The following is a 22,354-nucleotide window of genomic DNA, read 5'->3' as shown; positions in this document are numbered from 1 at the left end:
CATTCTCTCACCTCTTATTAGCTTTATTAACAGGATCACTGACCCCTCCCTTTAAAGGAGCGCTGACCATCTTTAAAATCCATTCTCTCACCTCTTATTAGCTTTATTAACATGATCACTGACCCCTCCCTTTACAGGAGCGCTGACCATCTTTAAAATCCATTCTCTCACCTCTTATTAGCTTTATTAACATGATCACTGACCCCTCCCTTTACAGGAGCGCTGACCATCTTTAAAATCCATTCTCTCACCTCTTATTAGCTTTATTAACAGGATCACTGGCCCCTCCCTTTAAAGGAGCGCTGACCATCTTTAAAATCCATTCTCTCACCTCTTATTAGCTTTATTAACAGGATCACTGGCCCCTCCCTTTAAAGGAGCGCTGACCATCTTTAAAATCCATTCTCTCACCTCTTATTAGCTTTATTAACAGGATCACTGACCCCTCCCTTTACAGGAGCGCTGACCATCTTTAAAATCCATTCTCTCACCTCTTATTAGCTTTATTAACAGGATCACTGACCCCTCCCTTTAAAGGGGCGCTGACCATCTTTAAAACCCATTCTCTCACCTCTTATTAGCTTTATTAACAGGATCACTGACCCTTCCCTTTACAGGAGCGCTGACCATCTTTAAAATCCATTCTCTCACCTCTTATTAGCTTTATTAACATGATCACTGACCCCTCCGTTTACAGGAGCGCTGACCATCTTTAAAATCCATTCTCTCACCTCTTATTAGCTTTATTAACAGGATCACTGGCCCCTCCCTTTACAGGAGCGCTGACCATCTTTAAAATCCATTCTCCCACCTCTTATTAGCTTTATTAACAGGATCACTGGCCCCTCCCTTTACAGGAGCGCTGACCATCTTTAAAATCCATTCTCTCACCTCTTATTAGCTTTATTAACAGGATCACTGGTTTTCTTGTAACGTGATGAGAATCACATAGTTCTTCAATTATTTTTCTCCGTTAGTCTTCATTATTTTATGATATATATGTCATATTTCAAACCCAACGCTACAGATAAACTGCTGCATCATTGCATTGCATTTCCTTTACTATGGTGCTCGCAATCATTCACAGTGGTTCTGTTGCTCCCATATGGAGTTATCATCTTCCGTTCAGTTTGCCTGTAGAATCCTACATGCCAGCACTGAACAGCCATCCCCAGTCCATTCAAATCACAACCTTTCAATTAGCCCCACCTACTCTACCATAGAAAACAGGCAGAGTTGTGAGGTCACATTGTCACGTGATTTGCGCGAAACGAGGGAGGCTGCTTGACACGCCTCCAGGGGAGAGCTCCGGTAAAGACAGCTTTAACATTCGGGCGATTTGTGTTTGCAGTCGCTCTGAGCGCTTCTCGGAGCAATTAATCAAACGCTGTGCTTTCAAGTCTGCAATAGACATGTGCAACACAGGCTACACAGCCAAAGTGTGTCTGGTGATCTGTCACTTTGGATCAAGTTTCCTTTTGTTGTGCTGGCAATACACTCGCTGTGCACTAGGTGGCGCTGGTGCTTACTAACACAAAGACACTTTGGCTCATCTAGCCTAAGTTTCATATATCTACAGGAGGCAGGGTTGGGGTCATTTCCTGTTTTTCAGTTCCAATACCAAATCTCTTTTAATCAATCGCAATTCCTTTTACAACACAGCAAACAGTTTTAAAGCTTGTCAAACACGTATACAACTTGTACAATTAGCTGTCCGGCTGTCTAAATGTTCGACAAGTTACATGCTTGTTTGTGCAATGAAAGGAATCGGAACTGGAGTTGAGCACTACTTCAGATCCCAGCTGTGCCGCTGTCTGGCTCGCTGTGTGTGACCCCGAGCGAGTCACTTCACCTCCTTGTGCTCCGTCCTACGGGTGAGATGTTAAACCAGCGTCCTATTGGAAGTGACTCTGCATATAATGCGCAGTTCACAGCCTGCCTCTGTAAAGCGCTTTGTGACAGTGGTCCTCTGTGAGAGGTGTTTATATATATATATATATATATATATATATATATATATATATATATATATATATATATATATATAATATATATTATACTCCCAATTCTCTCCCCAGTCTAGAATGTCCAGTTACGTCCTACAGGGATTCCCCACACAACTCAGGAGCGGGCATCCTCCGAACCCATGACCGAGCCAGCATCCTCTTCCACACCCAGGCACTCGAGAGCGTGTGTCGGCGAGCTACCGCCCTCTGGTGGACAAAGGCCAGCCCCGCAGGTGTCCGCTCTGAGCTCACTGGGCGCCTGGCTGGCAGGGTCCCCTGTAGAAGCAACAGTGCCTGCTGATTTTAAAATGGAATTGGAGCCCCGACCCAACTAGAACCGAAGAGCACATCCTGAACCCCGAGTGTAAGCTTCACGCAGGGAAGCGCGGCGCCTGAGCGATTGCAACAGGGAAGACTCGCGATGGCGGCGATCATCACGGAACGGCGAGGAAAGCGTGCAACACGGATGCAATGCCATGGAAAGCTCGTTTATCAATGATTACCATGTACCGAATGCACATGTCAACCTAGGTATATCGCTGTATTCGTGCACTGTATCATTTCAGTTTTACTCCTGTGCTTTCCCCGTGGTTATACTGTGCAGTTACCACAGTTTACCCTGGTTTGTTTATTAATATGCTTTACCATCCCCTCTGTGCTTTACAATGCTTTCCTACGCTTTACCAGACCTCTCTGTGCTTTGCAATGCTTTCCTACGCTTTACCACACCTCTCTGTGCTTTACAATGCTTCCCTATGCTTTACCACACCTCTCTGTGCTTTACAATGCTTCCCTACGCTTTACCATACCTCTCTGTGCTTTACAATGCTTCCCTACGCTTTACCATACCTCTCTGTGCTTTACAATGCTTCCCTATGCTTTACCACACCTCTCTGTGTTTTACAATGCTTCCCTGTGCTTTACCACACCTCTCTGTGTTTTACAATGCTTCCCTGTGCTTTACCAGATCTCTCTGTGCTTTACAATGCTTCCCTATGCTTTACCATGCTTTCACTGTGCTTGTTACACGTGGCTATGCTTTCGCTGTGGGACTGTTTTATAAGGACTGTGCTATTTCACAATGTTGGGTTCAACAGAAAATGGTGATTCTGATTAGCCTGAACACAAGGAGATCAAAACACAATGACAAAGTGTAAGACATTATTATTTTCAATCCCCCTGCCCCCTCTTCAAACGCGTACGGCACTGTGCGTTTCAGAGCCTTCGAGCTTGTCGTCAAACCGCCTCCCTCATTCCACTCAAACCGTGTGACAGCGTGGTCTTTCCCACTCTGTCTAGACCAGGGGTAGGCAAGTTTGGCTCTTCCAATCCATTCCACTGGCTGACTTTGTTCCCACCAGACCTCTAATTAGTTCATTGACCCTGTTGGAGGTTAATTATATCATTAACCCTTTGCGGTCCTGTGTCGGACCAGGTCCGACGTTACAATTTTCCCTTTCCAGTCCGATATCTGGACCCTGTCCGACAAATAGACGTCAAGCACAGGTCTCTAGTCGTTTTTTCTCCGGAAAAAGCAGAGAAAACCTTTCAATAGCCGAGTGAGACCCATAGGAGCCGAAAAAAGGGCGTATTTCATAGCCCCTCCCCCTGCACCACAGAGATAACACAGACTCAAACAAAGGAGGCAGCTGCTTCTGCATCCAGCGCTCAAAGAATATCACAGACACTGGCTGAGCTTTTTGAGATGTTACAGTAATAAAATAATGACTGGGATCGCATTATTGAGGAGTTTGGTGATAAATCGAGTGATCAGGAGAGGATTGATCAGTATGCACGACTCTGAAGAGAGATGTGATAAATACAGAGAACAAGGGGTGGGGCTTGGCTGGAGATGCAGTGCTGAGTGTCCTTTTGCGATTCGATGCCTTTTAAACCTGTTTTACTCTGCGAAGGGTTAAAGGTCTGAAGTCCTGAAGTGGAATGGACTGGAAGAGGCAAGGCTGCCTATCCCTGGTCTAGGAATATCTAGAGTGGGCGGGGCTAACTGAAAGGTCATCATGCGAATGGACCGGGAAGGCTGGTCAGTTGGCCTTTAGGATTCTCCAGGCAAGCTGAAAGGTAGATTTCGAGCAAAAGGATGAATATAGATTCTCAGTATTGTGGCAACAGGACACACATTTAGAATGACTGTAAGCAACACAGTATGGGCAACGGCAAGAGGTTCAGATGATCCTCGAAGCTGCTTTCGGGGTGAATTTCGAGTGAGGACGATGATCTATTTAAGATTACCAGGTTATTTAGCAAACAGCTTCTCCTGCTCAATTAAACAGAGTTCTTTCATCTCTCAGTCCTCTCTCGAATGCAGTGGTATCCTATATACAAGTCTTGACGCAATACAAGTCTGTAACTTCACTTTAACCCATGATATCTGGTGCTGCGCTGGGTTAAAGGAATCTCTGTTTGTAGGCCTTGCTTTCAGTTAGAGTCGTGCTTCAGCTGGAGGGTGAAATTGTCCCCGCCCATTCAGGGCCTCCTTTGCGGTCAGTATCAGCAGCTTCCCCTATTGACTGACATGCCTTGCTGCCAGTAAGATCCCAAAAGACACTGAGGTTAAGTGACCTCTGGCTGTCAACTGGTTCTTTCCCCTAGTTTTGTACCAAGTGTTTTAAAATTGACATACGTGTGAAGAACAGGTTGGGAGTGCGGACAGAGGAGCAACACTGCTTTACAATCTCTGAAAGAATTTGAGACAAGCCTGGAGAACCACAATCAGGAGGAGGAACCAGCTCCAGGGTGACCTGCAGGTCGAGGCCGGTTCAGTTCAGTTGCCCCGCTTCGTTCGAAGCGGGGGGGTCCTCAGCTGGGATGACAGTGAAGCGGGATGATGTGATCAGATCAGGCTCCGCCTCCTCGGTCACTGGGAACTCATCCTCCCACTGCAGGCTGCTGCCACCTGCAGGGGAAAGACAGAATTGCAGGAAAGAGTTTTACACCAGGTTGTGAACATCAAAAGGGTCGAGATCGTGTTGTAAAGCATATTCTAAATTTATAAAGAGAAAGGTACCAGATCTTAACATTAAGGTATAAAAATAGCAGTTTTGTTTCTAGACCTCATGTACTGTCCTTGATTTACAGGAGCTCCCACACATGCTTCAAGTTCTCCTCTGCTTGTGGAACAGGGGCTGCTGCATGCCCACCTTTGCCTGACCGTGTTTCAACATAATATTCAGGTTTGAACAATGTTCTTAATCTGAGATGCCAGATCGTTCTTACTGTATATAAAAACCTTGCTTCTGGTAAAGCCCAGCTCCCTTACTGCTATCAACCCTTTCCAACCTTCATCTGTACAAGATCTCTTACACAATTGACTGATGATGTCAGAGGACTCACCCAATCCGTCATCCAGGAAGGCGCTGGAGCCCGACTCTCCTGTTGCGTCATAGGAAGGGGAGGGGCTTGTCGGGGCGGAGCCAGAACTGAGCTCATTGGTGGGGATTTCCTGTGGGGGGGGGGGGGGGGGGGGGGGGGCAAGACAAACAGCTAATCAATCAATTGCAGTCTTTCCCCTTTTTAGCACCAGAGTAATGAGAGAGCCCCCTGGTGTGCAACGGTAGACTGCAGTGGCACACTGTTTTACTAAAATGAAACTTTAATGAGGGATTGGTTCCTTGTTAAGGTAATCTAGCCAAAAGCATTTCGCATGCACAAAAAAAACCCCCAAAAATCTGGAAACAGTATTCTAGGTTTAGCTAAAGCATGATAGATCTTAGCATAACCTCCCCAGTCTTCTATTCCAGTGCTTTTGGTGAAGTAACTGAACACTCGGTTTGTGTTTTCAATTGATTCTCCGCAGTGACTAGTCCGCTGCAACCCAGAGATCCCTTTCAAAGTCTCCATTCCCTACTCCCGTCCCGTTCAATTTGTACAATTTTTTTTTTCAGTATTTAATATCTCTCTTAAGATTACATTTAATTTGCCATCAGTCTGCTTGGTTACAGCAGTGTGATCCAGTCCTGGTTTCACTTTAATAAGACCAGCTCATTTTGCCTCCCCAGCGCATCAGCGCACACAACGGCTGCGATGCTGGCTCCGGGGATCAACCCAGTGCGGTCTCCCCAGTGCATCAGCATGACAACCGTCTGGATTGAGCTAAGTAGGGTGCATCTCTGGGGTCTTCAAGTGGGCACCTTCCATCCTCCGTGTTTCGTCGACTAGCCCACAGTAACCCTAACCCTAACCCCAGTACTTAACCCTAACCCTAATCCCAAACATGAAGACGATACAGATGCAGTACTGTATGCTGCTGATATGCAGTAGTTTAATTTTAATTAGTACCCTTTTCTTAACTATGCATTGACTCTCATTATATTCAGGCCAGGATATTGCAATAGGAGTTTTATTTCCATTGTTGCAGTGCATGTAAATAATCAACCAATCAATCAATCAATATGATTTATATAGCGCCTTTCACGATAAGTCGCCCCAAAGCACTTTACATGGATACAAACATTAACAGATATCAAAATAAGTAAATAAGCAATCAATACAGCAATCAAAGACTTAGCAGCCTGGCCTTACCTGGTCGAAGAGATAGACGGTGACATCGTCGAAGAATGACACGTTGCGCCTCCTCTCCCTCTCCCGCTCCCTCTCAGCATGCTCCTCGAGCGAGCGAGGAGACTTCAACAGGCTGCGCAGGCTGTGGCGCCTGTCCGTCTCCGTCTCCGTGACGATGATCACAGGCCCCGCCCCTTCGCCCTCCTCGTCCTCCGGGTCACTTCCCGCCCCGCGCCCAGGCCCCTCCTCCTCGTCCTGCTCCCTCTCCCACAAGGACTTGGGGCCGGTGGTGAGGGAGAGGTCGAGGGTGAGCGGGGGGAGGGAGAGCGAGAGACGGGCCAGCTTCGCTAGACAGGGAGACAGGAAGGAAGTTGTTTAAAAGGCATCGCAGATTGAACTGTGTCTTTTTCCCTGGTTAGCGCTGCACTTTTGTTCTGCTCCTCATGTTTGTGTTAATGTAGGTACAGCCCTGTGAACAGGCTGGCTGTAAGGGTGACGTCAGGCCAGAGAGGAGTACACAGACAGGCAGTCCTGGCAGGGGAAACTGAGACGCAGTGGCTGCGCTCAACGTTTTATTAACACACAAAAAATAAAAGGTTGAACAAAAACAGCACATGACACTTGAGGCCAAAATAAACAGGCAAACAAAACGGACAAAGACTTAAACAAACAGTGGACTAACAGGCAAAGCAAACATGGTCTGTCAAAACGAACAAGCATAGCGCTGGTCCTTCCAGCCCAAAACAACAAATGTTATTAATTAATTATTATTTTACTTAATTTTACTTTGTTCTACTCTCCTTCTCTCTCCCGTTCTCCACTCACCGAACCCCGAGTGAGTGAAACGTGCATCTATATCTATACAGCTGTGCCGGGATTCAATTACTAATGAATTATTCACTTTCACTTCAATCCCAGCACATGAACTAATATGTTCAACCCCGTGCTCACATACTATTAAATACTTTAAATGCAATCCCAGTGCCTAAATACAACTAGATCTTTTAAATCACTCGTGCTACACAGACCCATTTATATCCCGTGCACCAATATCTATACACCAACGTTAACACACCACACGCAACACATGACACAAAATCCACACAGGGGCGGGGCACTTGGCCACAAGCCCCTAATGAGTCCTTGAACTCTGCAATACATACTCTGAATCCTACTGGAAAGTGACACTGTAGTTCAACATTAAAAACCCACATAATACAAACAGTGAGGGATGTTAAACTAGACAAAAGCTGCAATCGCGAGATGTGTAAATAATGAAAGGGCTCGTCTGACCCCACAGAACACTTGGGATCCCAGTTCACAGCCCTATTCAAAGAGAACGACCACGTGTTAGAAGAGGAACACCAGCACTCACTTCACATCGTTTAAAAAAGATGACTTTATTTGTTCATTTAAAATTCACGCTACATCGCGTGTCTGCCTTTTAAAAAAAAAAATGCAAATGGATAAATTAATAAACTCATCTTCCGTGATGGCCTTCTTGTAACATATGAAAACAGTGGCCCCTTGAAAAGCACTGGATCTCCAACACTAGATCTGAGCCCCTCCCAGCCAAGACTGGAAACTCAGTGAGATTTGAACCAGTGTTCTCTTAGGAGGTGTTCCTATAAGGGGAGACTACTGTATAAAGGCGAGTCTCAGATTGTCAGATCTTTATCACCCCGAAACTAAAGAGTGACTCTAGATGTTAGATTTTGCTCAAGGAGTCTCCATAACACTGAACACAATAAGTTGCAATCTGGAATGGTTAAGGAGGCGGTACCAGTCGGAGGGCTGGGTTTGTAAACACAAGCTTCTCTCACAAATTCTTACCTTTCATGGATTGGATGTGCTGGGGTTGAGGAGGTGTGGTCTCAGGGTCTGGGCCAATCAGGAGCTTCGGCGGCCCATTGATGATGTCATCAGCTGGTGGCTCCTCCAACGTCCACGCCTCCTTCGCTTCAGGTGCTCTCTCTGTCTCATCACCACGGCTTGCTCTATGGTCTTCTTCTGCAATGTCATTGGCTGTGGGTTCGAACCAATCACTACTCTGACTTCTGACAAAACAAGAGTAAATAAAAGCTCTAGTGATAAAGGCCGATAAAGCTATACGAAACCAATTCTCTAAATGCACTTAAGAAGACGCCAGCCGAAACGTTTGTCTATTGACTTACACTCTACTAAACAGCATTGATGTGCCACTTGGCATAGACAAGGAACCTTCGCTCCCCTGACTGTTTGACTCACCCTGCACACAATGCAGCCGTGCCTTTACCAGGGGAGACCCTCAGGGACCCCTGTACTCCCCTGACTGCGTGACTCCCCCTGCACACAATGCAGCCGTGCCTTTACCAGGGGAGACCCTCAGGGACCCCTGCACTCCCCTGACTGCGTGACTCCCCCTGCACACAATGCAGCCGTGCCTTTACCAGGGGAGACCCTCAGGGACCCCTGCACTCCCCTGACTGCGTGACTCCCCCTGCACACCACACAGCCGTGCCTTTACCAGGGGAGACCCTCAGGGACCCCTGCACTCCCCTGACTGCGTGACTCCCCCTGCACACAATGCAGCCGTGCCTTTACCAGGGGAGACCCTCAGGGACCCCTGCACTCCCCTGACTGTGTGACTCCCCCTGCACACAATGCAGCCGTGCCTTTACCAGGGGAGACCCTCGGGGACCCCTGCACTCCCCTGACTGTATGACTCCCCCTGCACACCACACAGCCGTGCCTTTACCAGGGGAGACCCTCAGGGACCCCTGCACTCCCCTGACTGTATGACTCCCCCTGCACACAATGCAGCCGTGCCTTTACCAGGGGAGACCCTCAGGGACCCCTGCACTCCCCTGACTGCGTGACTCCCCCTGCACACAATGCAGCCGTGCCTTTACCAGGGGAGACCCGGGACCCCTGCGCTCCCCTGACTGTGTGACTCCCCCTGCACACCATGCAGCCGTGCCTTTACCAGGGGAGACCCCCGGGGACCCCTGCACTCCCCTGACTGCGTGACTCCCCTGCACATCACACAGCCGTTCCTTTACCAGGGGAGACCCTCAGGGACCCCTGCACTCCCCTGACTGTATGACTCCCCCTGCACACAACGCAGCCGTGCCTTTACCAGGGGAGACCCTCGGGGACCCCTGCACTCCCCTGACTGCGTGACTCCCCCTGCACACAATGCAGCCGTGCCTTTACCAGGGGAGACCCTCGGGGACCCCTGCACTCCCCTGACTGCGTGACTCCCCTTGCACACAACGCGGCCGTGCCTTTACCAAGGGAGACCCTCGGGGACCCCTGCAGTCCCCTGACTGTATGACTCCCCCTGCACATCACATGGCCGTGCCTTAACCAGAGAAGACACTCAGGGAACCATTTGATTCACTGCTGAGCCCTGGAATAATCTTGTGAGCTCTTACCTCAGGCTGGCGTGCAGTTCTCCCTCCTTCTCGCTCGCCCTCTCCTTGGCTGGCAGGGCGGGCACTGAGCCTGGATGACCCCAGGGTCGCAGTTCAACCCTCTCTGTCATGCATCCACCCGACAGGACATTGCGGTTCACATTCTCTCTCAACGAGAACTGCAGCCTTTCCTCGCACACCTGACACCAGAGTCCAAACAACAACCCAAGAGGCAGAGAGAAAGACATGTGGAAAGAGATATAAATAGATAGACAGACATACAGCCTGGTAGACAGCTAAACAGACAGATGGAGACAGACAGCTAGAAAGCAATATACACAGAAACATGTAGACAAACATTTAAATGATTAAGCCCCTTTTATTAGATGTTCACCAAAGAAAAGCCCAGCAAAGTGTAATAAAGCATAGTGAAAGCATAGGGAAGCATTGCAAAGCACAGAGAGGTAAGGGAAAGCATAGGGAAGCATTGTAAAGCACAGAGAGGTCTGGTAAAGCACAGAAAAGCATTGTAAAGCACAGAGAGGTCTGATAAAGCATAGGGAAGCGTTGTAAAGCACAGAGAGGTCTGGTAAAGCATAGGGAAGCACTGTAAAGCACAGAGAGGGCTGGTAAAGCATAGGGAAGCACTGTAAAGCACAGAGAGGGCTGGTAAAGCATAGGGAAGCATTGTAAAGCACAGAGAGGTCTGGTAAAGCATAGGGAAGCATTGCAAAGCACAGAGAGGTCTGGTAAAGCATATTTAAAAAACATAGTGAACCATGATGGTAAATGAATAGCGTAACCAGTGGAAAATTGCAAAGATACAGTGATGAACTGCGATAACAGACTCACCTGCATCATTAGTCCATTTTTGGCCTGTTTTTTGGACAACGACCCCTGGTCTGATACTGGCCGGCCTCTCTTGCCGTCCACTCTGGTCAGCTCAGAGCTTGGCGGTGAACTTTCCCCCGTGGTCTTTGTGTTCTGAATGGTGGACTCACACGTTTGTAAGTTCTGAGTATTTTCAGGCCGGTTCTCTTCAATGTTTCTGCGCTCGTGTTCTGGATCTCTGGAGATTTGGAAGGCATTATGTCCCCCTTTCTCAAAGAGCTCTGTTTCTTTCATGTGTGATTTCTCATAGCCCTCAAATAAGTTCTGTTCTAGACCCCTCATCTCCGAGCCACTGGAATCGCTAAGCTTGAATTTAGGATCTTTCATCCCAGAGATAATTTCTAAGTTTTCAAGAGAATTCTGCTCCAAACACAAAATCTCCAGGTTTTCGAAGTTCTCGAGTGAATCTCGTTCTGGATCTCTGTTTTCGAGTAAGCTCTGATCTTGAGGATCCTTCATTTCACTTTCACCAACATTCTGAAATGAGCTGATTTCTAGACTTTTGCTCTCGAAGTTCCAGAAGGGGCTATGCTCTAGGTATTTAGTCTCTTCTGAAGTCTCGGAATTGGTGCTATTGTTAGAATACCCACTGCTGCAGTTCTGGAGCAATCTGTGTTTTGGTATTCTGATATCCGAGTCCTGTCTGAAATCTGTTCTGTCTTGAAATGCAGGATCCGTGTTCCTGACATCTCTAGATGGCTCAACATCTTCAAGTTGTTTTTGTCCGTAACCTTCCAATAGTCTAGAACCTCTACTGTCCAACCCTCTAGAACCTCTGCTGTCCAAGACTCTAGAACCTCGGATGTCCAACACTCTAGAATCCCTGATATCCATTTTTGGATCAGGACTTTTGGTGACAAAGTTGACCATTGAGGTGTTTTTATTTTCCTCTGGGATCATGTCCTCACAGAACTTAGAACCCTTGTTCTCGAAATTCTCATGCACGTTCCAAGCAGGATCTATAAGATTCTTCGACTCTCGATTCAGCAGCCCCTGGAGGGGCGTGCTCCTTCTGAATGTATCATCTACAGTCTCTAACTTGTTTGAATTGCAGACCCTGTCTGACACTATCTGCCCTGCATGAGTATCACCATAGTTCTCGATTACAGTGTTCTTAAAGTTCCCAAGCGCTTTCGGTTCCTGGTTTCTGATCTGGAAGTTCTGGAGTAGATCTTTGCTTTCTTCGTTCTCCAAGTCCTGGAAATCTTGCTTCTCAAGCTCCTCACTCTCAAAGTTCTCCAGTATCCCTTCGAGTCTCCTAGGCTGACTTGGAAGATAGAGATCTCCCATCTTAAAGTATTTCAATTCTGTTAAGTGGCTGAAATCATCTGGCACATTCCTCGCTCTCTGCTGCGGCTGCCCCCACACCCCTCCACTCCTCACCCTTTCCGTCTCGCTCTCTCCGTCCGAGAAATAGGCAGAGTCCCGATGGGGGGTGTCGGCTCCCAGCATCCGAAAGTCCCCAGTCCCCTCTGGGGGGTCTGCAGGGGTCAGGCAGTCCAGGGAGGAGGAGAGGGGGGAGAAGCCGGAGTCGGTGGGGGTTGGGAAGGAGAGGGACTGGTCTGAAGGGGTAACATCCAAAAACAGGAGAGACTGGGAGGGAGTCAAACTAGGGAACGCAACGTCGGTCAAAGACAGGTTAAGGGATTTTGTTAACGACTGTTCTGATGGGGTCGCTTTCAACCCGAGAGAATCTGCGACAGGCTGGTGGCTTGATGCTATGTAAGTCGAGTCTGCAGGCTCTTTTTCAGGCTGGTTTGACGGCAAAATCTGTGAGGGGGTCAGATCTGCGAGTGGGAGGGAGAGTTCGGTCGAAGAAGCATTGCCGGACTCGGTTTCCTTCCCAGGATCGGATATTTCCAGCTCCAGGGTTTGTTTTGTTCCTTCCAACGCAGTCGCTTCTGCCACAGCAGTGGGCTCGGTCGCTTTTAGTGCTGAATGTGCAGAAGTGATTCCAGTCTGTACCTCTACAGAGTCCTTGGCCACTATTGGTGCAGTGTCTGTTTGTGGTGATTTTGCCAAGCCAGGGGTGTGGGCTGTGTCCTCAGTCAATAAAAGGGTACTGGGAAGAATTTCTGTCAGTGTGGAATTGCAGGAAGTCAGAGAGAGGGAATACTGGTGCTCTGCACCTGTCAATACAGAGTCTTTTAGTTCAATGCCTGTCAATACACCTTCGCTGGGATTAACACCTGTCAATACACAGTCTTTCAGTTCAGCATCTGTCAATACACCTTCGCTGGGATTAACACCTGTCAGTGCACAGTCTTTTGATTTGACAGCTGTCAGTTCTAAATCACTTAATGCTACACCTGTCAGTGTATCGTCTGTCAAAATGACAGACTCTTTCTGAGTGATTTCCGACAAGACGTATTCTTCAGACTCGGGTCCTGATGGTGTTATGACTATTTCCACAGATCCTCGACACCTGGCCTCTGTCCAGACAGGTCTGTCCCAGCCTGGATTGTGTGATTGAGAGGCTGTGATCTCCTCTGGAACAGCGTCTTTCAAACCCGTATCTGTGTGAACGCAGTGTTTCATGTCTGCCAACTCTCTGGGTTCGGTTACAGAATTGTGCTGCGTTGTTTTGAGGTTCACTGCGTTCGCAAGCGGTTTTGAGGAGGTTAGATTTGTAAACTCTACAAAGTCTTCAGATGTTATTTCTCTCAATGCAGAGTCTATTACTGTCTCTGCAGAAGCTGTGGGCTCAGGGTTTGTCGATACTGGGCTACTGAGACTCATCTTGTTCACAAGAGAGGAGACGGATATGGCTGTGAATACAGTCTTTTTAGGGATAATACCGGAATCTAGTTTAGTGTCTCCAGATGTTAAAACTGTTGATCTTATAGACTTTATTTGGGTCCTTGACGGCAAGTCCTTGTGGACACCCCCTGCTGGACAGGGAGACTGAATGTCTGTCAAACCTCTAGACCCAATCGTTGTCCTTTCAGGCTTATCGGTCGGAATGTCGTTGGACGGTATGTCTGTCAGAAACGTCTTGTTGGACATTATGTCCATCCATTCGGCCTGGCTGGATGACACGTCTGTCAAAAAAGTCTTGTCGCACGTCATCCAGTCAGACTCGCCGGACGTCACGTCCGTCAAAAAAGTCTTGTTGGACAAAACAGAGTCTGTGGACATGATATTGCATGCTATATCCTCCAGTGCTGAACTAGGGGTCATTTTTTCTTTCAGTAAAGGATCTGTGGTAGTCGCTTCGGTAAATAGAGACATTAGAACTGAGCTTTTAGGTGTTACTTCATTAATTAGTGACTTGGAGGGCGTTGTTTGTTCTGTGGTCACTATTTCAGTCAATGCAGGCTTGTTGGGCTTTACACTTAGAGGGTAACTGGGAGTTCCTGTAAGGTGAGAATGGCAAAATGCAATATTCAGGGCAGCTGTTACTTCACTGATGTTCTGGTCTTCAATGTCGTGCGTTGCTGTCTCTCTTAAAGGGGCCTCATTAATTATAGGTGAAATTTTACCTTGGTAGGCAGGAGGAAGCTGGGGAGGTGAGGAGAGAGGTGGAGGAAGGGAAGGGGAGAGAGGAAGTGGTAGAGGACGAGTGGAGGGAGGCATAGGAAGTGGGGGAGAAGTGCGAGCAAGGGAAGAAGGAGGGAGAGAAGGGGAGAGAGAGGGAGAGGGAGGGACGGCGTGAGGCCTGCGTTGCCGCTGGAAAGCCAAGAGGTCAAAGTTCGAGACGGACACCCCCATTAAGGGGTCTGTGTATTCGGAGGAGCCGCTCAGACCGGCAGAACCGGTGAAGGACGGAGGTCTGTTTCTGAAATTCTTCCAAACTTCCGTAGAACTTTTGTTGTCGTAAACTTCCGGAACGCTGCCACTGGCTGACCAGTCAGAAGGCAAATTCGGTTCCGAGCCTTTTCTGCGTTCTTCCTGCCTGACCAATCCGGTCTTCGATTGAGGGAGTAATGGTTGGTTTGTGGGTGGGGGCGGGAGGGGTCTGGAATGCAAATATAACTCTGAGACTACAACCTCTTTTACTTCTGTGAGTGATTTAGAAGGAAGGGTCTGTGGAAGATCAGCCTCCGTTTTGGGCGGAGAGTGGACCGGGAAACGCCCACTTTTAGGATGAGACCGGTCCAGCAAACGCCCCTTTTCGGGCAAACTGGGAGGCAAACACCCACTTTTCTCTGCAGGCCGCTCATTGGGCATTACCTCAACCAGTCCACTTGGTTTGGGCTCGGTTTGTAAGAGAGACTGGTTGACAGGAGTTATATTGACCATTGCATAGTCTCTTGGGGTTATATTAACTGACCCAGTCCCTAAGGGCAGTATTTCTACTGCATTGTTGGTCATTATTTCAACTGGGACAGCCTTCCTGGTCAGTATTTTTGCTGATTCAGTTGAAGTCATTTTCTGCCCAAGGTCTTTGTTTGTGGTCTTCAGTTCTGTCAGTTCCAGGTCGCTGTTTGTTGTCGCTGTAACTTTACTTTCTTGTTCAGCAGGGCCTGAAGCAGGTAACATCCTGGCATTCAGCGAATCGGTAGACTGAGGGTAAGAAGGGGGCGGGAAGAGGGGAGGCAAGGGCGGTCCGCTGTGAGGTGGGGACTGAGCAGGAAAATGATCCCTTAGGGGCTCATACGGGAAAGTCTGCAGCTTAATAAAATGCCTCTTTTCTGGAACAGGCGGGGCTATAGACAGTCCGTTAGGGTGCGTGGGGGGTGGGGAGTTGGGGTTTGGGGAGTGTTCTTCCAGCCGGATGTAGTACTCGCTGGCCAATGACGGGCTTCGGGCGCTGATGACAGGCACCACGGTGGGTGTGTCTAAGCTGTGGCGGCTGTGAGCTCTGGAGGTCATCTGACCGTGGTGGGCGGGGTTTGCGATGGGGAGTGGGTGTGAAAACGGGAGAGGCTTAGGGAGGTGGCCCCGCCCCCGGCGGGCTTGCTCCCAGAGATACTCGAAATTTAACCCCTTGCTGGTCTCAGTGACTGTCAGGATGTCGTCTAAGTCGATGGTGACGGGCGTCTGCCCACTGGTGTTGCTCCGCACTGGCTCCAACAAGGGGAAGGAGGCAGGGTTCAAGGCGAGATTGTTGTCCTGCTGCGGGCGGTTCAGAGGCTCGGCTCGGAGGCAATCCCAGCGCTGCTCGAAGCTCTCATCACTCTCCTCCACCGCTCCCATCCCTCTCTCTGCTGCTATGAGGGAGGAAAGGAGGAGGTGGATTTTTTCCACCGGGGGGCGCTGCGAGGAGGGCAGCCAGCAGGACTGCATGACCTCATACCTGAGAGAAAGTAAAGGGGACAGAGGGAGGGGGTAAAGGGGATAAGACAGAGAGAGAGGAGGGGGAAGGGAATGAGGAGAGAAGGGAGGTGGGGGAAGGCGAAGAGAAAGAGGTTGTACAGGGTGGAAATGAAAGTGTAAGAGGAGGGGATGTGGGAGAGAGAAAAGACAGAGAGGAAGGGATGAGGATGGAAGGGGAGACAGGAGGAGGGATAGAGAGAGGTGAGATGAAAGGAATGAGGAGGGAAGGGGAGAGAGGGGGAGGAGGTAAGGGAAGTAGGAAAGGGATGAAGGGTGAGGGTGAGGGATAGAGAGAGAGGGGAAGAGATGAGGAGGGAAGGAGAGACAGGGGGAGGAGTTAAGGGAAGTAGGGAGGGGTGAGTAGAGAGGGGGAGGGACAGAGAGAGGGGGAAGGGATGTGGGAAGGGAGATGAAGAGATAGGGGAGGGATAGAGAGAGAGAGAGGTTAGAGTGGAGAGAGAGAGAGAGAGAGGGGAGATGTAAGGGATGAGGAGAAAAAGAGTGAGGGACAGGAGTAAAAGCAGTGGTTAACCAACAGTAAAAAACAGATATATTATCAAAAAAAAACCTACCTTTAACAGTAACATTCTTTTCTGGAGATGGGTTACACTGTAAGATGTTACCACTCATTAAATAAACCCGACCTGAATTCTGCAGAATAATTCTCTACCTGAAATCCGTCCAGGTAGGTGTCTGGAGTCCTCGGGTCTGTGTGGACCCATGAAGACCTGTGGTGTGGACAGCACTCATATTTAGCCGAGGGACAGGAGAGAGGGGTTGTCTACTCACCAGTAGTCTGAACGGGCCATTTTGAGCCTGGGCTTGGCTAGTTTCATCTGCCTCTCTTTGATGACGAATGTTAGGACCTCCTCGTCTGAAAGGTGCCTGTGTGGCTGCGCTCCGAATTCAAACAGCTCCCAGATCGTCACCCCAAGAGACCTGCAATTATACAAACAGCTGCCGTACAGGTCCTGGGGGTGTGTTCAGCTCCTGGGCGCGTATTACACACAGAACCGCGGGTGCACTATAGAGGCGGTGTATTATATGTTGCCCCGTCATTGGGACCTGTTAACAGCAGCTCCACTAATCGTTTCACTGACAGTGTAGCGCTCACACTGAGATAAAGACATTCTCAGCAGTTCTGTATGGAAGCAATGCGGCCCAGTGGTCCAGGGCTTGTAACCAGAAGGTCACCAGTTCAAATCCCACCCCTGCCACTGTGTGACCCTGAGCAAGTCACTTCACCTCCTTGTGCTCTGTCCTGCGGATGAGATATTAAATCAATGTCCTATTGGAAGTGACTTTACATATAATGCACAGTTCACAGCCTCCCTCTGTAAAGTGCTTTGTGACAGTGGTCCACTGTGAAAGGTGCTATATAAAGATATTATTATTATAGTACAAGAGTAGGGATTTTTCAATTTGTGGCAGTGTTTTGTTAAGTACACAGGAAAATGTATCATTAAATATGTTAACGTAACATTATTCAGCAGATTTCACTCGACTTTATGAAGCGATATTGGTTCATTCTGTAGGGTAATGCAAAACTTTTGATCACATTATATTGCAAATAAGCAATGACAGGTTTTGCATTATATAGAGAAAAAGTGGATTATTTTATACTATAGAACATAATATGCAGTAGAACCTCACAGTTGGGAACACCACACCTATGAACCAAAGTAAGAACAGAGAAAGGTCAATGTGAACATGGTCACGTTTGCAACCAGATATATATCCAGCAGTGTTAGTGTGAGTATTGGGATCCCATAGAGAGTGCTGAATGCATGTGGTCCCCTGGCCCCAGAGGGAGCAGTGAAAGGGTTAACTCCGCTGCGCTCTCACCACACGTTGCTCTCTTTGCTCTGATCGATGACCAGCAGATTCCCGTGGATCTCGTCCAGCAGCTCTGGGGCCACCCAGCGCAGAGGAATCCAGAGCTTGTCAGGGGTCAGGTAGTAATCCTCCTGGAGAGACAAGCAAGAGAGCAGGATGAGCCACAGCATTGACATGATACAGCATGGACCAGCAGAGAGCACACCCATGCAGTGTAATACAGCATGGACCAGCTCAGCACACTCACACAGTGTAATACAGCATGTACCAGCACAGCACACTCACACAGTGTAATACAGCATGGACCAGCACAGCACACTCACACAGTGTAATACAGCATGGACCAGCACAGCACACTCACACAGTGTAATACAGCATGGACCAGCAGAGAGCACACCCACACAGTGTAATACAACATGGACCAGCACAGCACACCCACACAGTGTAATACAGCATGGACCAGCACAGCACACCCACACAGTGTAATACAGCATGGACCAGCACAGCACACTCACACAGTGTAATACAGCATGGACCAGCACAGCACACTCACACAGTGTAATACAGCATGGACCAGCAGAGAGCACACTCACACAGTGTAATACAGCATGGACCAGCACAGCACACTCACACAGTGTAATACAGCATGGACCAGCACAGCACACCCACACAGTGTAATACAACATGGACCAGCAGAGAGCACACCCACACAGTGTAATACAGCATGGACCAGCACAGCACACCCACACAGTGTAATACAGCATGGACCAGCACAGCACACTCACACAGTGTAATACAGCATGGACCAGCACAGCACACCCACACAGTGTAATACAGCATGGACCAGCACAGCACACTCACACAGTGTAATACAGCATGGACCAGCACAGCACACTCACACGGTGTAATACAGCATGGACCAGCACAGCACACTCACACGGTGTAATACAGCATGGACCAGCACAGCACACTCACACAGTGTAATACAGCATGGACCAGCACAGCACACCCACACAGTGTAATACAGCATGGACCAGCACAGCACACTCACACAGTGTAATACAGCATGGACCAGCACAGCACACTCACACAGTGTAATACAGCATGGACCAGCACAGCACACTCACACGGTGTAATACAGCATGGACCAGCACAGCACACTCACACAGTGTAATACAGCATGGACCAGCACAGCACACCCACACAGTGTAATACAGCATGGACCAGCACAGCACACTCACACAGTGTAATACAGCATGGACCAGCACAGCACACTCACACAGTGTAATACAGCATGGACCAGCACAGCACACTCACACAGTGTAATACAGCATGGACCAGCACAGCACACTCACACAGTGTAATACAGCATGGACCAGCACAGCACACTCACACAGTGTAATACAGCATGGACCAGCACAGCACACCCACACAGTGTAATACAGCATGGACCAGCACAGCACACTCACACAGTGTAATACAGCATGGACCAGCACAGCACACTCACACAGTGTAATACAGCATGGACCAGCACAGCACACTCACACGGTGTAATACAGCATGGACCAGCACAGCACACTCACACAGTGTAATACAGCATGGACCAGCACAGCACACTCACACAGTGTAATACAGCATGGACCAGCACAGCACACTCACACAGTGTAATACAGCATGGACCAGCACAGCACACTCACACAGTGTAATACAGCATGGACCAGCACAGCACACCCACACAGTGTAATACAACATGGACCAGCAGAGAGCACACCCACACAGTGTAATACAGCATGGACCAGCACAGCACACCCACACAGTGTAATACAGCATGGACCAGCACAGCACACCCACACAGTGTAATACAGCATGGACCAGCACAGCACACCCACACAGTGTAATACAGCATGGACCAGCACAGCACACCCACACAGTGTAATACAGCATGGACCAGCACAGCACACTCACACAGTGTAATACAGCATGGACCAGCACAGCACACTCACACAGTGTAATACAGCATGGACCAGCACAGCACACTCACACAGTGTAATACAGCATGGACCAGCACAGCACACCCACACAGTGTAATACAGCATGGACCAGCAGAGAGCACACTCACACAGTGTAATACAGCATGGACCAGCACAGCACACCCACACAGTGTAATACAGCATGGACCAGCACAGCACACCCACACAGTGTAATACAGCATGGACCAGCACAGCACACCCACACAGTGTAATACAGCATGGACCAGCACAGCACACTCACACAGTGTAATACAGCATGGACCAGCACAGCACACCCACACAGTGTAATACAGCATGGACCAGCACAGCACACCCACACAGTGTAATACAGCATGGACCAGCCTTAGGTAGTTATATATTTTTTTTTAAATGCTCAAACTTTGGGGGGAAAAGTGGAAGAAAACTCAAGTATATGCATAAGGACAGACAGAGAGACAGAAAGACAGACGGACAGACAGTACCTTGTAGTGATTGTGTGACAGCCCATAATCTCCGATGCGGACTGTGAGGTCAGAGGTCAGTAGACAGTTTCGGAGGGCCAGGTCACTGAAAGAGAGAGAGAGAGAGAGAGAGAGAGAGAGAGAGAGAGAGAGAGAGAGAGAGAGAGAGAGAGAGAGGCTATGAATGTAAATTTAAGGCAGTGTCCAGACAGACAGACAGACAGACAGACAGACAGTAGCTGTGTGTGTGTCGCTGCTCTGGTCAAGGTGTTCAGACAGTACCTGTGAAGGTAGTTGCTCTGGTGCAGGTGTAAAAGCCCTGATGTAATTTCGAAGGCCATGCGCTGTAAGGTCACCAGGTCACAGGTCAAAAGATCAGGGGTCATGCTGTCGGAGCTCCTCTGCGCTCGGAGATAGCGCTTCAAATCACCCTGCGAGGACAAGAGGACAACGTCAGACCTGTGTCTGTCCAACACCATCTAGCACACAACACCATTGCTATACCGTCCAACTGTGATGCAAGCTGTAGATGTGCATGACACGCACTTCACTGTAAATAAAATGTTTTTTTATATATCAGTTTTATCCCTGCCTAGTCTACTAAGTATGATTTAGAAGTTATTTTAGATAACATTTTATGGCTGCAAATTCATAATGAATTCTGATGCCTGCCTTATACTTGTGATCAGCCTCATTTGTTACAACGGAATATGGAATAAATACAGGTTATGAAATCCACATGAATTAACAGATGAAAATGAATGACTTCAGAACACAGAGGAAGTGCAGAAGATATGCAGCCGTAATTCCAGTGGCATTTCTTACATGGTGGTTCATTAAGGACAGTGGGAAAAAAAAGAGAGAAATGTGTTATATTGAGATCACAAGAGAGGCAAGGTGATGCATAATTTAAAAATGAATCCATTCGATGGTGTGTTCCTATACTGGGGGAGATGATCAATGCTCATCACTCCCAGTGCTGTGTTCCTATACTGGGGGAGATGATCAATGCTCATCGCTCACAGTGCTGTGTTCCTATACTGGGGGAGATGATCAATGCTCATCGCTCACAGTGCTGTGTTCCTATACTGGGGGAGATGATCAATGCTCATCACTCCCAGTGCTGTGTTCCTATACTGGGGGAGATGATCAATGCTCATCGCTCCCAGTTCTCCTAACAACGTCACTCACCAGCTGACAGAATTCCATGACCAGCAGGAAGGGGAGGGTCTCATTGCACAGACCCAGACACTGCAGGATGTTGGGGTGTTGGAGGTTTCTGGGAGAAAGGAGAGACACACACGTGATGTTCAACACAGGTTCAGGTTGACGCTTGAGAGAGGTTGGTATGTTACTGACACACACGCACATACAGCTGTGGCCAAAAGTCCAGATTCACCCTACAGAATCAGCACTAACTGAATGAGTGCAGGTGGTAAAACGATACAAATCACAGAGTGCTTTGGAGTTTCCAGACATGCATTTGATGAAAGGGGCTCTTTGGTGTCTTAGTGCCGGCAATGAGGGTACTGGCACTCACCGGTAGGGCTGGGCCTCAGTCAGGAACTTCCTCTGCTCCAGTGGGCCAGCGCTCACTCTGAGCTCCTTCACCACAGCCTGTGCTGGGCTGGGCTCAGAAAACATCTCCGACAAGATCACCTGGAGAGGAGGGAAGAGAGGAGTGAGGCAGGGAGGGACAGAGAGAGAGAGAAAGAGAGAGAGAGAGAGAGAGAGAGAGAGAGAGATTGAGAGAGAGCTCCTTCGCAATAGAGAAGAAGTCTTGGTTCTGAGAGGAGAAAGAGAGAGGGAGGGGGAGACAGAGGTCTTCAAAGTTTTAAAGCAGTCTTTACATTTTACAATATTGCTAATAAGAGGTAAGGCATTGCTATTGTGGAACAGGAACGCCCAGGAACACCTGGGTTAACTAAGAGCTTGATTTTAAAGCAGATGCATGCATGCATGCAGCTTGCTCTGTCATT

General features: G+C 48.6%; 1 protein-coding gene across 2 annotated transcripts in view; it reads right to left on the bottom strand.

The window, feature by feature from the left end:
* Positions 1 to 3,838: 3,838 nt before the first annotated feature.
* The window catches only part of lmtk3 (lemur tyrosine kinase 3), a 36,216-nt gene continuing 17,700 nt past the window's right edge, over positions 3,839 to 22,354 (bottom strand). For both annotated transcript variants that reach the window (XM_041231862.1, XM_041231863.1), the window contains 12 exons: positions 21,916 to 22,034; positions 21,567 to 21,654; positions 20,658 to 20,806; positions 20,397 to 20,481; positions 17,915 to 18,036; positions 16,859 to 17,008; positions 10,772 to 16,049; positions 9,941 to 10,119; positions 8,358 to 8,581; positions 6,546 to 6,871; positions 5,358 to 5,466; positions 3,839 to 4,920 (listed from right to left, as the gene is read on the bottom strand). In XM_041231862.1, coding sequence (XP_041087796.1) covers positions 4,784 to 4,920; positions 5,358 to 5,466; positions 6,546 to 6,871; positions 8,358 to 8,581; positions 9,941 to 10,119; positions 10,772 to 16,049; positions 16,859 to 17,008; positions 17,915 to 18,036; positions 20,397 to 20,481; positions 20,658 to 20,806; positions 21,567 to 21,654; positions 21,916 to 22,034 — 6,966 coding nt within the window. In that variant the 3' untranslated portion in view covers positions 3,839 to 4,783. The remainder of the gene's footprint in view (positions 4,921 to 5,357; positions 5,467 to 6,545; positions 6,872 to 8,357; positions 8,582 to 9,940; positions 10,120 to 10,771; positions 16,050 to 16,858; positions 17,009 to 17,914; positions 18,037 to 20,396; positions 20,482 to 20,657; positions 20,807 to 21,566; positions 21,655 to 21,915; positions 22,035 to 22,354) is intronic.

This window comes from Polyodon spathula, chromosome 29 (assembly GCF_017654505.1).
Source record: "Polyodon spathula isolate WHYD16114869_AA chromosome 29, ASM1765450v1, whole genome shotgun sequence".
NCBI lineage: Eukaryota > Metazoa > Chordata > Actinopteri > Acipenseriformes > Polyodontidae > Polyodon > Polyodon spathula.
This window is presented reverse-complemented; position numbering and strand designations above follow the sequence as displayed.